This window comes from Erinaceus europaeus, chromosome 3, assembly GCF_950295315.1.
Source record: "Erinaceus europaeus chromosome 3, mEriEur2.1, whole genome shotgun sequence".
In the NCBI taxonomy this organism is placed as follows: domain Eukaryota; kingdom Metazoa; phylum Chordata; class Mammalia; order Eulipotyphla; family Erinaceidae; genus Erinaceus; species Erinaceus europaeus.
Window position 1 is genome coordinate 45,804,349 of NC_080164.1, and position 15,913 is coordinate 45,820,261.

General features: G+C 43.0%; 1 protein-coding gene, 1 non-coding gene and 1 pseudogene across 2 annotated transcripts in view; 2 read left to right on the top strand and 1 right to left on the bottom strand.

Annotated features, from left to right (window-relative positions):
* The first annotated feature begins 1,084 nt into the window (after positions 1 to 1,084).
* The window catches only part of TGFA (transforming growth factor alpha), a 127,517-nt gene continuing 112,688 nt past the window's right edge, over positions 1,085 to 15,913 (top strand). The window contains exon 1 of the mRNA XM_060187167.1: positions 1,085 to 1,256. Coding sequence (XP_060043150.1) covers positions 1,217 to 1,256 — 40 coding nt within the window. The 5' untranslated portion in view covers positions 1,085 to 1,216. The remainder of the gene's footprint in view (positions 1,257 to 15,913) is intronic.
* Positions 5,372 to 5,491, bottom strand: LOC132537828 (5S ribosomal RNA; annotated as a pseudogene).
* On the top strand, positions 7,123 to 7,227 carry LOC132537881 (U6 spliceosomal RNA). The gene has a single exon (XR_009549302.1). It is a non-coding gene; the product is annotated as a U6 spliceosomal RNA (small nuclear RNA).

The following is a 15,913-nucleotide window of genomic DNA, read 5'->3' on the forward strand; positions in this document are numbered from 1 at the left end:
GAATGAATATGTTGGTCACTGCCTCTTGTGAAAGGCTGACTGTCTATGAAATGGCCCCGGCGAACCTATACATGATCACCAAGAAACCTATAGTCCTTGCATTCTCTGCTCTGAATGTCTTCCCAAGTTCCCGCCACGTCCCCAAACTCCAGTCCCGGGAATCGGTTCTAGACCACAAATCCAAGCGGGCTACCTAGCTAGCTCCAGCTCAAACAGCTCTCTGAACAGGTGCAGCAGGTGGCAAGCTACTAGCTCCTAGCTGTCTGTGCCCAGGTAGGGTGCGTTGGGATGGAGGTAAAGGAGATTGTGGAAAACTAGACTCCCTGTAGTCAGAGATACGTGTTCACTATCAGTCCCAGGTCAAATGTATAAAAACTGGTGATGACAGAACGCCCGCCAAGTGGCAGGGTGGCTGTGCACTGGCTGCAGGTGTCCCTGAAACCGTTCTTTACTGGGGTGAGACGCAGGTAGAAACCCTGGCTTAATAAATTCTTCACTTGATTGTGGGGAGCACTTTCCTCGAGCCAAGTCCTGGCAGGCGTCCCGGGAAGTTCACAAGTCCTAGTCTGGGCGGAGTTCCCAGTCCTTGGCCTCGAGAGCCCCTCTCCGCAGCGGTCCCCGCAGGTGAGCTGGGCCGGGCGGCTCCGCTCCGCCCCCTGGAGCCGAGAAGCCGCCACTGCGCCTGGACGCCCGGGCTCCCCGGCGAGCAGCGGCCCTGCGCTGGGGGCCCGCGGCCGGCCGCCCCGCTGGGCCGAGCGTGGCGTCTCCTGCCCGGCGCTTCCTGCCTTTTCCTCGCCGTGGGTGCCGGGCTGGCGCTGCCGGGCTCACAGAAGCCCGGGGTTGCCCCGCCCTGCCGGGTGCGCACGGCGTCCCCGCCCCCAGCCCCACACCCCCACCCCGTGTGCCCTTAGGGGGGCACCCCCACGAAGGCGGGAGGGTGGTCCTCCGTGCCCCGGTCGCCGAGTGGCGGAGAGGTGACGGTAACCGCCTTCCCATTTCCGCCCGCCCGACTGCGAGGCCGGGCGAGAGCCAGCGGGTGAGAGCCAGCAGAGGAGCGCTCGCCCGCCCGGTCCTCCCTCCGCCCGCCCGCGCGGGGGCCGGCCCTGCCTCGCCGGCGCCTTTTCCCCCCCGCAGCGCGGCGCAGCTCCGCCACTCGGGCACTGCAGGTAGGGCGGGAGGCTGGAGCGCCCGCTGCCCGCTGCCCGCCGCCCTTAAAATGGTCACCTCGGTCGGACAGCTCGCCCTGTTCGCGCTGGGTACGTACTGCCTGCCGCGCCCCCCCACCCGCGCTTCACCGGGGCCCCCTGTTGCTCTTTGCAAGGTTGGGGGTGGGGGTGGCTCCGCGCGCCCAAGGGAGTCGAGGGAGGCTAAGGCTTTCTAGGGGCTGGAGACTGGGACGCCACCGGATGTCGCTGGGGATCACCAGGAATTTGAGGCGCCCATTCCAAAGTGCCCAGAAGGGTGGGGGAACGTCGAGTGCCCTGGCTGTCCCCGGGAAAGGACCGCCCGGGCCGTGCGTGAGAACGCGTGCCCGAGACTGGGGAGCTCCGTGTGGACGCGCTTGAACTTTAATCCGCAGCGGCTGTGTGTTCCTGCACATGCCCACACCTACCTGCTTACCTGGCCGCCTAGGAGCCCGGGCTCTCCGGCGTGGGCTGCGTGCGCGCTGGGCGAGGGTGACGGGCGACCCCCCTATGTCCCCCTACCCACCCCGCCTACCTGCCTCCGAGCCCCGGCGGCGGGCAGATGTGTGCGCTCTGCAGAGGTTCCCTCGACCTTTGCACTTTTAAGAGCTTTGGAACGCCGGGGTAGGTTTTGGGATTTGTTGTTGTTGTTGTTGTTTAGTTTTGGTGAGGATTAACTGGTCTTTTAATCAAGTTCCCGGGGAGAAGTGGTTTAAATGCCAGCCCAGGGCAGGAGTGAAACCCTAGACCGAGCGATGCCAATTTCCTTGGAGTTTGTTCTAGGAAGGGAACGCGGGGTGGAGGAAGGGAGAGGAAGGTGAACCCCTCAAACCCGGTCAGGTGGTGCAGGAGCCGAGGAGTTCCTCGGCGGGGATGTTCTCAGGTGTGTGATAAGCGGAGGAGACACCCCCGCCACCCCACGCCCGCAGCCCCGCGCCGAGCCGCCGAGCCGCCGAGCCGCCGAGCCGGGTCTCCGCTGTTGCGAAGGTGAATTCACTGCCCAGGTGTCCGGGCCACCCCTGCTGCTTCCGTGAAACGAATCGCTCCGTTGATATCCCTAGTTTAACCCTGTGAAGCAAGTTATTCACGATGGCTAAAGGGTGATCAATTCGATTTTGAGGACTAGGGATTCCCCCTCATCCACTCAAAAAGAGAGAAAAAAAAAGTGTCCAGAGCCGCCGCTTGATTCAGTTCTGTGGACAGTTTCTGGGCTTCGTAGACCCGCCTGTAATCTGGGCATCCTCTCAGGGAAATGCAGAGAACTAGTGGAGCCGATGCGGGGAGCTGTACCCTCGCCAGAACTCACCAACAGGTAGCATGATTGTGGGTGCCTTTCTCCCCTCACCCCTTCTTGTATTGACAATTGTTCTTATTTGATTTTTATTTACTTATTTTGGATAAAGACAGAGAAAAATTGAGAGGGAAGGGGGGGAGGAGGAGAGATGGCAGCAACACTGCTTGTGAAACTTCCTCTCTGCAGATTGGAACCTGGGCTTGAACCCAGTTATTTGAACAGGATAACATGTGTGCTCAGTCAGGTGTGCCACCTGTATCTCTCACTTTTTTTTAAGTGATTAAACATTGTCAGTATGGTGGAAGTCTTCTGTTTGCAACTCCCAATTGTAATGTTTTGTTTGGCTGCAGATATTACTAGTAGTAACAGTAGTAATCTAGTAATCGTAATAGCTAATTTTAGAGCCTTTACTCTGAATAGTACCAGGAACTGTTTTAGGTGCTAAGCATGTATTACCTTTCCACATTAATTTGATGAAGAAAGCATCACCAGCCCTATTTTATAGAAGAGAGGGAAGCACACAGTAGCTGGCCCAGAATTATTAAAATGTTACAAAATGTGGATAGAAAAAGCTGCAGTCAAAAAAGAAAGAAAGAAAGAAGGAAAGGAAGAAATAAAGAAAGAAAGAAAGAAAGAGAAAAAGGGAAAGAAAGAAGGAGAAAAGAAAGAGCTGCAGCCCTGTCTATAGCCACATCTCTCAGGTTTGGGACTTTTTCTTGAAACTAAACTATGTGTAATTCCCTGGAACTTGCTGTTAAATGAGGTTTTCTGTTGGATTTGTATGATGTCAAGGTGGTCTTAGATTACTGAGTGGACAACAGAGGCAGAAAATGCAGAAAGTAAACAAATGGAGGAAGCACTTGGAAATTTCCCTCCGGCCCCTCCTCCCTCATAATAATTTTCCCATGAAGATCCTCCTCACTCATTTTGTCTTTTGCTTAAGGGCTTTGAATTCATCTGTGAACCCCTCCAAAAAGTGTGTGTAAAATTTAAAATATTAATATGCAAAATTTACCTCATATAACTCCAAAATAAAGGCTTTTAGAAAAAGTGGAGGAGGGGACCAAGGTTATGGCACACCTTGTTGAGCCCCATATCCCGCCTGCAGGGGAAGCTTCATGAGGGGTGAAACAGTGTTTCAGGTGTCTCTTTTACACTCTCCTTCTCCATCTCTCCTCTCCTCTCAATTTCTGTCTCTACCCAAAATTTTAAAAATATTTTTAAAAAGAAGAGAAAAGGGCAGGAGTCATTTATGCCATTGCGGGTATGTGTTAATTCCTTATTTATTTTTGGAGAGAAAGAGAGACATCACAGCACCAAGCTTCCTTCCAGGCTCAAACCTAGAACTAGTGCAAGACAAAGCAGCACACTATGCGTGTGATCTAGCTCATCAGCTTCCATGCATTTAACAGTCATTGGTTCTATGCATTTGCTTGAATATCTCTCCCCCTCCTCGTTTTCTGCTACATTACTAAATACTCATCACGTCACATGTATCTCTAATCTGCACATTTCTCCCAGAGCTGCTTTCCTCTTTTTTTTTTCCTCTTAAATTAGTTGACAGCTGTTCCAGGCATATCAGCCAGTATTCCATCCCTAAGATGCAGAAGCCTGAGATCTCTCCCCACCTTCAGGACAGCCTGAGAAGGAACTTGCTGTTAAAAACCTCTGTTGGTCAACAATCCTTAGTACTTGGAGCCAGAGCATTAAAGTTTTGGCCAGTGACACGTGGAGACTATTGCTTAAATGGCAACACTGGGACTATAATCCAGATTCCTGTGGTGGCTACTCTCCCATGTTGGGTTTCCATTGTTGGCAGAGCAAACCTCACAGGGGCTTAGCACCTCAGCTTCCACAGCGTCTTCTGCATCCAGAAAGAAAGATGTGTAATCTTTGGCAAGTCAGTTAGTTTCTCCATGCCTTGTTTTTTTCTCATCTGTAAAGTGATAAGATGAATAAAGCTATCAAATAGCTATATATATATATGTGTGTGTGTGTGTGTGTGTGTGTGTGTGTGTGTGTGTGTATGTATGTATATAGATCTTACTAAATAGATTTAATGGACATAAAATGGTGCCTGAATAAGAGCTTATTTTTTAATTTAATTTAATTATTATTTTTTTGCCTCCAGGGTTATTGCTGGAGCTCGGTGCCTACACTACGAAGCCACTGCTCCTGGAGGCTATTTTTCCCATTTTGTTGCCCTTGTTTGCTTGTTGTAGTTGTTATTGTTGTCATAGCTGTTGTTGTTGGATAGAACAGAGAGAAATGGAGAGAGGAGGGGAAGACAGAGAGGAGGAGAGAAAGATAAATACCTGCAGACCTGCTTCATCGCTTGGAAAGCAACCTCCTGCAGGTGGGGAGCCGGGGGCTCGAAACAGGATCCTTATGCCAGCCCTTGTGTTTTTTGCCATGTGCGCTTAACCCACTGTGCTACTTCCCGACTCCCAGAGCTTAATTTTTTTTAAAGATTTATTTATTCTAATTTTTAATTGAGAGAAAGAAAGCATCCTCTGTTATGACATGTGAGGTTCAGGGATCTAACCTGAGGCCGTATATATACGTGCTCTACTGTGGAATCACCTACGCATCACTTAACTTTCTTTTTTTTTAAATTTTTTTATGTATTTATTTATTTTCCCTTGTTTTTTATTGTTGTTGTAGTTATTGCTATTGTTATTGATGTTGTCATTGTTTGGACAGAGAGAAGTGGAGAGAGGAGGGGAAGACAGAGAGGGGGAGAGAAAGATAGACACCTGCAGACCTGCTTCACAACCTATGAAGCGACTCCCCTGCAGGTGGGGAGCTAGGGGCTCAAACTGGGTTCCTTATCCAGGTCCTTGCATTCGGCGCCATGTGCACTTAACCCGCAGCGCTACCACCTGACTCCCCAAGCCTACAGGCACCCAGTATTCCTAGGCGGTCTCCCATCCAAGTACTAACCAGGCCTGACCCTGCTTAGCTTCCAAGATCAGACGAGATTGGGTGTGTCCAGGGTGGCATGGCTGTAGAGTCACTTAACTTTAATGCCATCATCATCACCCTTGTTATTTTGAGTCCTCAAAGTTCCAGCTATGTTGTGGCGATTCTGTGACTGGGAGAGATTGTCTTTTTTTCTTTTCACATCTTCCAGTTCCCTACCTTTCCTAACCCAGAATAATACCACCCAACCTAAAAAACTCCCGGATGATTTGAGTGAATATCATTTGGCAGATGACAGGTGCAAGGAAGTTTGAAAGTTATCTTGGGTGTCATGAATTCTTTCATTTTTGATACAGAGCATTTGTATTTCCTTCATAACATTCAGAAACTTGTTATTTATTGAAGTCAGTGCTAGGTTCCAGTTTTCTCCTTTGTAAAGTGGGAACAATAAACTATACCCACCTTACAGGTTGTGGGAATCAAATGAAATGAAAAACGTAAAAGCTCTTTATAAACTATAAACATAAAAGCCCCCACACAAAGTGAAATTGATTTTACAGCACAAAAACGGGTTTTACTTTAAGCTATGAGACACTTTTTGTTTTATTAAAGTAGCACTGGTTTGTAACTTTGTTTAGTTTTCACAGGATGATAAATCAACACCTATCGTATACACTGCATTGTGTTCACTACCAAAAGTCCATTTTCCACCCAATTCCCCATACAATTGACCACCCTCCCCCCCCCTTTTTTTTCCTTTGGCCAGAAACAGGTTTTTATAAACCAGAAGTAAACATCTTTATGGTAGCTTCCAAAAGTAGACCTGGATGTTGGCTTAAAATTGGAGCTGTCCTTAAGGACTGGTAGAAATGTAACATGTCAGCTTCCTAGTGGATTTGGATCTCAGAGGCCAGTAGGAGGCATGTAAGATGTCTTTCACAGTAGATGGTAGAGGTTTGCCCAGAACACATTTCCCTTGTTGGGCAACAGAACTGGGAATATTCACTTGGACAGTGGACTATAAAGGTGTATATGGAACCCTTAGAAAGCTAAATTTCCCATATTTGCTTTTCTGATTCTTCAGGATAGAGTGCTCTTTCTGTGGGTACCTAATGTCCCCTGCAAAGAGGATCTTTCTTATAAGAGTAAATGATGCTTCATGTGTGGTAACATGAAAAACAGCTGACTTTTCCATTTGACATATCTCTAAGGACCTTTTGAAAATGTATTTGGAACAAGATCCTACTCTTTGGGCTGCCCACTAAATGGCATGGGGAAATGGGAAGTCGAGGTTGGGGCAACCAAAATGGAAATAACCCAACACACTGAATTGGATGTCTTGTCCTCAGTTTCACATGCATATCCCCTGTAATAGTCACAATCACCTGGAGGGCTTGGTAAACCAGATTGCCCCACAGGAGTGGGAGGGTTAGCATGTCTAGCCAGTTCCCAGATGTGGCTTCTGCCTCTGGTGGAGAAAGAAAGGGAAGGACACTGACAAAAGCTGCCATAGTCATTTGCTATTAGAGAGACTTCTGGTTGAACGATTTGCGTTTTATCTAAAGTACATTCTGATGCTGATAAATTCTCGCTATGGAATTATGATCCATTCTTGAAGGCCTTTTTCCAGCCTTCCTTGCTTACCAGGGAAGAGTTAGAACTTCTAGATCCAAAGTGAGATGTCCTAATGATTCTAAGTGTTCCTTTGTACTTGCCCGGGAATCATCTCTTAACAATGCATATACTAAAACCAGACTGAAGTAGAAAAGATTAGCATGGCCCCTGCACAAGGATGACCTGAAAATTTATGAAGCTGTCCACATTAAGAACTGTCAACCTAAGGAACATCTGAAAAAATGCTCCAAGTCATTGATTGCCAGAGAAATGCAAATAAAGACAACAATGAGACACCACTTCACTCCTGAGAGGATGCCATACATCAGAAAAGGTAGCAACAAATGCTGGAGAGGTTGTGGGGACAAAGGAACCCTCCTGCACTGCTGGTGGGAATGTAAATTAGTCCAACTCCTGTGGAGAGCAGTCTGGAGAACTCTCAGAAGGCTAGAAGTGGATCTACTCTATGACCCTGCAATTCCTCTCCTGGGGATAGATCCTAAGGAACTAAACACACCCATCCAAAAGACTTGTGTCTACCTACGTTCATAGCACAATTTGTAGTAGCCCAAACTTAGAAACTACCCAGGTGTCCAACAGATGAGTGGCAGAGAACGTTGTGGTGTATATACACAATGGGATATTACTCAGCTATTAAAAATGATGACTTCACCTTCTTCATCTTGGATGGAGCTTGAAGGAATCATGTTAACTGAGATAAGCCAGAAAGAGAAGAATGAATATGGGATCATCTCACTCATAGAAGTTGAAAAACAAGATCAGAAGGGAAAACACAAAGCAGAACTTGGACTGGAGTTGGTGTATTGCACAAAAATAAAAGAATCTGGGGTGGGGGTGAGGGTTCAGGCCCTGGAACATGATGGTGGGGGGAGGGGGGAATGATCCTGTCCACTGCTGGTTAGTTATTAGCCTCAGTCATCATTTGTGGGATAATCCCCTGTGGCTCAAGATACTATTCTTACACAAATATGTAGGATTTCAGTTTGATTCCATTATTTTGTATTTTTTACCCTTATTGTTGATTTTTTCATGTTTCTTCTACCAATATTTATTGACTGAACATTCTGTACTGGAATGCTTCTAAATACTGGGAAGTTAGTTAGACAGCACCAAGAGCTAGTCCAAGTCCATGACCTTATGAAGCTTGTATTCTAGAGGTGAAACTTTTTCTCTATTTTCATAGGTTATTGCTGATATTTAAAGACTTTTAAGTTATTTTGTTCTTATAAAAATACATTTTTCTTATAGATTGTTTTTTTTTTTTTTTTTGAGGGGATTGTTTGTTGTCACCAGGCAGGATTACCACTGGGTCTCAGTGCCTACATAACTCCACTGCTTCTGGTGGCTTTTTTTTTTTTTTAAATAAAAGGTGAGAAGCAGACGGAGATGGAGAGAAAGAGATAGAAAGGAGAAATACCTACAGCACTACTCTACTGCTCATCAAGTTTCCCTCCTACAGGTGGAAATTTCTATAAATTTTGTTCATTCTAACCACCTTGTAATTATCTGCTAGATTTTACCAGGAATAATAGTTCCCTTCCACTTAATATTTTTATCTCATTATATTTTCCAGTAGTGCTGACTAGCTGTATGAGAATAGCACTTTTTAAAAGCCAGTGCATAGTTTCTTGACTTAATGAAATTGTATGTATCAGTTAACAGTTAAGTATGAAGATGATTTTTGGTTATGTTATTTATGAGTATATATATATTTAAATACAAATATTTGTGAAATATATACATGCTTATGTACATATATTCCTTATGCTAATAAAATATAGCCCTTGTCATAACTTGCCGAAAGATGTGATTTTTACTTTAGTCTTTTAAAGCAGGAAAAATAATATGTGTTATTTCATTTTTTTCAAGTGTCTTGAGGATATTTACTGACTATTCTGTAAAAGCCATGTTTAAATTTCTGGCATGAACCCTTCTTGACTATGTGATGTTATTCTCTGTATGTACTTCTAGGTTTGACTCATTTAAAATACTTGGGGACTAGTTTTCTTTTTTTAGATTTTGATAACAGCATTATGTCAGCTTTATATAAAATTTTAAGACATTTCATCTGTTTTGTGCTCTAGAATAGTTGAAATATCAAAATCAATGATTTTGTGAAGGCTTGGAAGAAATTTCTGGCAAAGCTTCTGGGCCTGGTCCCTTTTTGGTAACTAATTGAAGTTTTATACTTTTTAGAATCAGTTTTGACAGTTAATTATCTCACAGTCTATTTGATTCACATGTCTAATTTTTATCATTGACTTATAAATGGGTTCCCTTTAACTTAAATTTTTCTTTTGCATCTGTGGCCTGGTTAATGTGACTTTGCCACATAGGAAATTAAGTAATCATGTAGACCTCCAAAATAAAACATTTTAAAGTTTACATTTCTTGATAATGATATTTGGGGGGAAGAAACATCATCTTAATCATTAAACCAATTTTAGTAGGAACTATCATATTTAATTGTGTTCTCAGAAGCCCAGGTAAATAACTAGCATGTTAGAATAGTGTTTTGGTAATGCTATTTCTGATTTGGATGTTGTGTGACATTGTAATTTCTATTAGTGGCTGCTAAATAGTTTTCTGATAGCTCCTTAAGCTTTTTAAAACTTAAAAAATTGAAAATACACTGTTGAGTCCACTAGATACTACTGCAGTGTTTGAAGAAAGATGACACCTATGTTTATGAGGATGGGGGAGTGTTACTTGCTTTATTATATATTTTTTCTAGCTTTCTTTTATTTTTAAGATAAGTACTTCCAGATTAAAATACTGGATCCTTACAAAAAGATCATATTTCATACTTGGGTTCTTTGACGTCCTTAGTCTTGAGTTTGAGTGAGGTCAGTAAACAGTTCTCTTGGATGTGTAGAGGGTAGATGTACCTTTACTGCTCTTTCATCATCTCTTGCCAGGTCTAAGGCATTCTCTATGTAGTTACTCTACTTCCAAGAGGTACAGGAGATTATCTGGCTAAATGGTACAGGTAATGTGGTGACACAAAAGCAGCCAAAGCTGATAAATGAGAGGTTTTCAATTACATACTCCCCTCCCCTCCAGACCTTGGCAACCAATAAGGGAAACACAAACAGGACCCTTTTCTAAGTTGAAAGACCTGTAATTTTTTTATTTCTTTTTTATTTATATAATTTTTATTTATAAAATGAAAATATTGACAAAACCATAGGATAAGAGGGGTACATTTCCACACAGTTCTCACCACCAGAATTCCATATCCAATCCCCTCCCTTAATAGCTTTCCTATTCTTTATCCCTCTGGGAGTATGGACCCAGAATCATTATGGGGTACAGAAGGTCTGGCTTCTGTAGCTGCTTCTCTGCTGACCATGGGTGTTGGCAGGTCGATCCATACTCCCAGCCTGTCTCTTTCTTTCCCTAGTGGGGAATCGATCTGTGGAGGTGAAGCTCCAGGACACATTAGTGGGGTCATCTGCCCAGGGAAGTCAGGTTGTCAGCACGGTAATTTCAGGAACCTGTGGCTGAAAAAGAGTTAAGATAGAAAGCAGAACAAATTGTTGACTAATCATGAACCTAAGGGCTGGAATATTGCAGATGAAGATTTGGGGTCTTCATTTTAGAAAAAGCTAGTAGGTCTATTTTAGGTATATTCCAAGGGGCCCATGATTTTACTAGTTTTTGTCTGAGCCTAATATCTAATATGCAGGTGGACTCAGGTTATTGTCTGGGGAGATGGTATCACAGTTGGAAAAAGGGCTAGAAAGCTGGATCAGGGAAGAGAGTAGCTCCCAAATAATGGGAAAATTATATAAATATTATTAACTGTAAGCCCCATTGGTTTGATCTGGGGCCCATGTTCAGCATAGGAGCCTCTGTAACCTCTGTATCCCTGTAGGTCTGAGCTCACATTCTGTGGTCATGGCTAGGAACATTCAAGGTTGCAATAATTTCAGGACCCATCTTCCTTGAGTGTTAGATAAGAGTATGTTGTCCAACCTCCCTTCAGAGAATGGAACATTCCCTACTCTTGTTGATCCACATTGAGGACAAGGACTTATAGGGCCCCACAAAGGGGTCCATTACGTTGTTCCTGATGGAGATGACCAGTGACAAGTGGTAAGAGGGATCTGTTAGAGGTCTAGGTTCATCATGTCTGTGTGGGAATCCCAGGACTCCCCAACTAGGACCCCAGGTCATGGAGTGGCCTGGTAGTGACTAAAGAGTCATCATTAAAGTATGCCAGTCTCTGGCTCTTATTCAGCTTTTGTAGCCCTTACTTTGTCTGACATGGTTAGCTTTGGAGTGATTGAGGGACGTGTAATAGGAGCTAGGTGAGGAGGGTACGCAGGTCTTAGTAGAAACTATTTCATTAGGTACTTTATGGAGTCTTTTTGGTTCTTTCTAACTTTCTTGCTTGATTTATTGACTCACTGCAAACTATTATGCACTTTTGCTTTAAGAATATATATATTCCCTCAACTTGTGGATACATGTATACATAAGTGCTATCCCATGGGCCCTGGTCTATATCTAGGTTTTGATGTTTTGTTAAGAAGTTCGTCACCCGAAATGGAATTAAGGAGTCCTATGAGCTAGGAAAGGTCTCACCAGAGTAATGAAGCTGAAGGGTTGACATTCCATGTCTGACGTCTCTGGGCATGGTTCGAAGTGTAACATGCCGAGGTGGTACTGGTTGCATTACTTAGGTTGGGATCAGCAGATACAGTATCAGTTGCTATGAACTGAGAGAAGCATGCAGGAAAGTGAGCCCCACCCTAGAGGTTTCAGGCCTGGGAAAAATATGGGCTTTATAGAGAAAGCAAGTGGAAGGTTCCTTTTGTCAAGGTTTAAGAAGGCAATAGATAGTTATTGCTATAACCAGATTATTTGGCAGTTAGGTTAACTTTGAAAATCCCATTGTTAGGGCTTGCTGTATCATACGAGACCTCACTATAATTTATGTCCTTTTATGCTATTTACAGATAGCTGTATCTTATAAAGTAATGCCACCAGTTGCTTCTATTCTCCCTAGTCTGAGTTTTTAGGAGATTGAATATTTCAAAGAATAAGTCATTATTAGAAATGTATTAACAATTTGAGACCACTGTTAAAATTCAGTTTGATTACCACTTTGAAGTTTTAAGTGCTTAGATTGAAGGAACATATACTCAGAGCTATGGTCTACACAGAAAAGAAGTTTGAGACATTTGATCCATTTTTCCACTTTCATATTAATTAAATAGTGATTTATGAGACTATAAGTTAATAGGAATGTTTATTAACACCATCTGCACCACCAAGGTCTGTGTCCCTCCCCCCGCAACCCCTCTCCCAGTGAAGCTAACCATTAACCTTCACCCTCCACCCAGAGATTTTTACTTTGGTGCCCTACTCCAAACTCAGTCAGATTCTGCTTCGAGTTTCCCTTTCTGTTCTTCTTTCTTAATTTCTGTTTATGAGTGGGATCACCCCATACTCATCTTTGTCTTTCTGACTTAGCTCACTTAACATAATTCCTTCTAGCTCCATCCAAGATGGGTCAGAGAAGGTGGGTTCATTGTTCTTGATAGCTGCATAATATTCCATTGTGTATATATACACAGCTTTCTCAGCCATTCATCTGTTGTTGGGCACCTGGTTTGCTTCCAGGTTTTAGTTATTACAAATCGTGTTGCTATGAACATAGATATACACATATCTTTTTAGTTGGGTGTTATGAAGTTCTTAGGATATATCCCTAGGAGAGAAATTACAGGGTCATATGGGAAGTCTACTTCTAGCCTTGTGAGTTCTCCAGACTTCTCTCCATAGAGGTTGAGCCAACTTAAATTCCTAACAGCAGTGCAGGAGGGTTCCTTTGTCCTCACAACTTCTCCAGCATTTGTTGCTGTTGTTATTTTTGATGTATGACATTTTCACAGGGGTGAGGTGGTATCTCAATGTTGTCTTTATTTTCATTTCTCTGACAATCTGGAGCAATTTTTCATGTGTTTGTTAGCCTTTTGGATCTCTTCTATAGTGAATATTCTGTTCATCTTTTTTGCCCATTATTTATTTATTTATTCCCATTTGTTGCCTTTGTTGTTTTACTGTTGTAGTTACTGTTGTTGTTATTGATGTCATCATTGTTGGATAGGACAGACAGAAATGGAGAGAAGAGGGGGAGATACAGAGGGGGAGAGAAAGATAGAAACCTGCAGACCTGCTTCACCGCCTGTGAAGCAACTCCTCTGCAGGTGGGGAGCCGGGGGCTCGAATCGGGATCCTTATGCCGGTCCTTGTGCTTTGCACCATGTGTGCTTAACCCGTTGAGCTACTGCCCAACTCCCTTCTTTGCCCATTTTTAATAGGGTCATTTGCTTTTTTTGTTGCTAAGTTTGGTGAACTCTTTGTATATTTTGGTTATTAGTCTCTTGTCTGATGTATGGCATGTGAAGATCTTCTCCCATTCTGTGAGGGAAGACCTGTAACTTATATTGTGGCAGTGGGTCTTAGGAATCATCATAGGAACTGGAGGGACATAGCCTGTCCACCTTGTTGGTCATCAGACTCACTTTGGAAGCTCCAGGTTGCAGAGCCCTTTTCACGTTGGGATCCTTTATGGGTCGTTTCTGCATTGAAGGAGCACATATTTGGTCCGTTTACATGCTATACACACTCCCTGCCAGTAGATTTAAACAATGACAGATGTTTTTTGCACATAGCAGACCTTGGGTGTTATAATTAGGGTTTCAGGAGATGAATCATAGGTCCCTGAACTGGAATGAAAGCAAGCCTGGGGCTTGAGCATTCTGTGGGGGGAGCTAAGGTCAACTTGCAGATCATACAGATGAGGAAATCATTCTTAACCTGGGCTTTCCCTAAATCTCATCAACCACTCTCCTGGCTCCCAGAGAAACCCCCTTCCCCACCCCCAAGTAACTTTTGGAACAGCCACTGTGCAGGCCACTTAGTGTTTGCCCTCTGGTTAATCCATCCCTGAATAGGCCATTCATGAGGAGAAGCTCATTCTCTGTAGCCTTGGTTAAATACTACTCACTTCTCTCCAAATAACTTTGAAATCAGATTCAAGAAGTAAAAACATCTAAAAAATAGCCCCAATTCGTTCACCAGAGATGTCCTGTTGCTTTAATTAGCAGGTGTCTTATCAGATCTCTTTCTGCGTTTGGACATAGATATTTGTAAATTCTTTTTTTCTCTCTTTAAAAATGCCATTTAGGGGGCCAGGTGGTGGTGAACCTGGTTGAGCAGACATATTACAATTAGCAAGGACCCAGGTTCAAGCCCATGGTCCCACCTGCAGGGAGAAAGCTTTGCAAGTGGTGAAGCAGTGCTGCAGGTGTCTCTCTGTCTCTCTCCCTCTCTGTCACCCTCTACCCTCTTGATTTCTGACTGTCTCTATCCAATAAATAAATAAAGATTTAAAAAAATTAAAATGGCATTTGGTAAATTATGTTTTAAAATCTTTTCACTTGAAGTATATAGAAAAAACCATTAAAATGTATCAACCTAGTATTTTTAAATTACTATAATACATTCCAGTATACAACTATAATTGCCTATTTATCCATTCCTTTTTGATAGAGATGTAGGTATTTCATACTTCAAATATTTAAACTTGAAATGAGAATTCTTACAAAGTCATTGCAATCATCTTTTAATTATTTTTATGGGCAAATCCTCAGAAATGGATTACAGGTCAAAGGCTACATTACTTTTTTTTTTTTGGCTCTTAATTTGTTTTGATAATCTGTTTTCATAAACTATACAAATTTATGCTTTCATCACCTACCACTATATGATTATCATAAAACTTGTCTACAATGTAGATTATAATTTTTCAAACAATAACCTGTTTCAATTTTATTTATTTATTTTTTACTGAGGTAACATTCACTTACATGACTCCATGTAATTAAGGGGTACAACTTCACACCTCTTCAAAATATGTTTAAGGGGCCAGTGAAATAGCTCATTTGGATAGTGTGCTGCCTTGCCAAGCACTTGACCCAGGCTCGAGCCCAGCTCCCACTGCACTGAAGGAAACTTTAGTGCTATGGTCTCTTTCACTCTCTCTGCCTCTGCCTCTATCTTAAAAGAGAAGAAAAGGAAAGAAAAGAGTGTTACCACACCTACACCATACCTATAACCAAACTACTGTTTAATCAAAACCAAAAGCTTGCACAATTAAAGGCTTTGGGGCTGTATGTGCGGCCTATTTATGTCCTAGATTATGTTTTGGGGAGTTTAGTTGTTTTCTTAACAATCTATAAGCAGTCTTTAAAAAAAGATGTATGGCATTTTCTTCTCTCGTTTTCCTTTTAAATTGATACGTGTTGTGTTTGGGTTAAGAGAGGTATGGTCTTGTTTTAACTTTTAAGGATGTAAAATGTGTTCATAATTTCTTTATGAAGAAGTCACAAAGTAGAAGACTTGTGTGCAGTAGAAGTCTTGGGGGTAGGAAAGGATTTACTATGATCTTTGACCCCTCACTCCCCTTAAACTTTTATGTTTATTGTTTATGCTTATGTATTTTATGTATATATTTATGTTTGTGTTACTTTTTGAATTTAATTTTCAATTCCTTTTGGTTTATCTTTCAATGTGCTAAAGAGCAAAGCCAGGGCCTCTGCATGCACTTTGCTGCTTCACAATCCATGGAGTTCCCCTTCTTGTACTCGGTGCTCTCGTGTGGTGCCAGGAGCCCATTCACTGCTGCTTGTGTGGAAAGTATAGATTTTACCCACTGAGAACCTCTCCAGCCCCCTTAATTTTAATTCCTTAGAGATGTATTTTGGTGTAAGGTTTGATATAATTATGTAACTAGCCTCTTGCCAAATAGTAATCTAGTTACTCTAACACCATTTGCTAAATATGTTTTTTTCTACTTACTGAT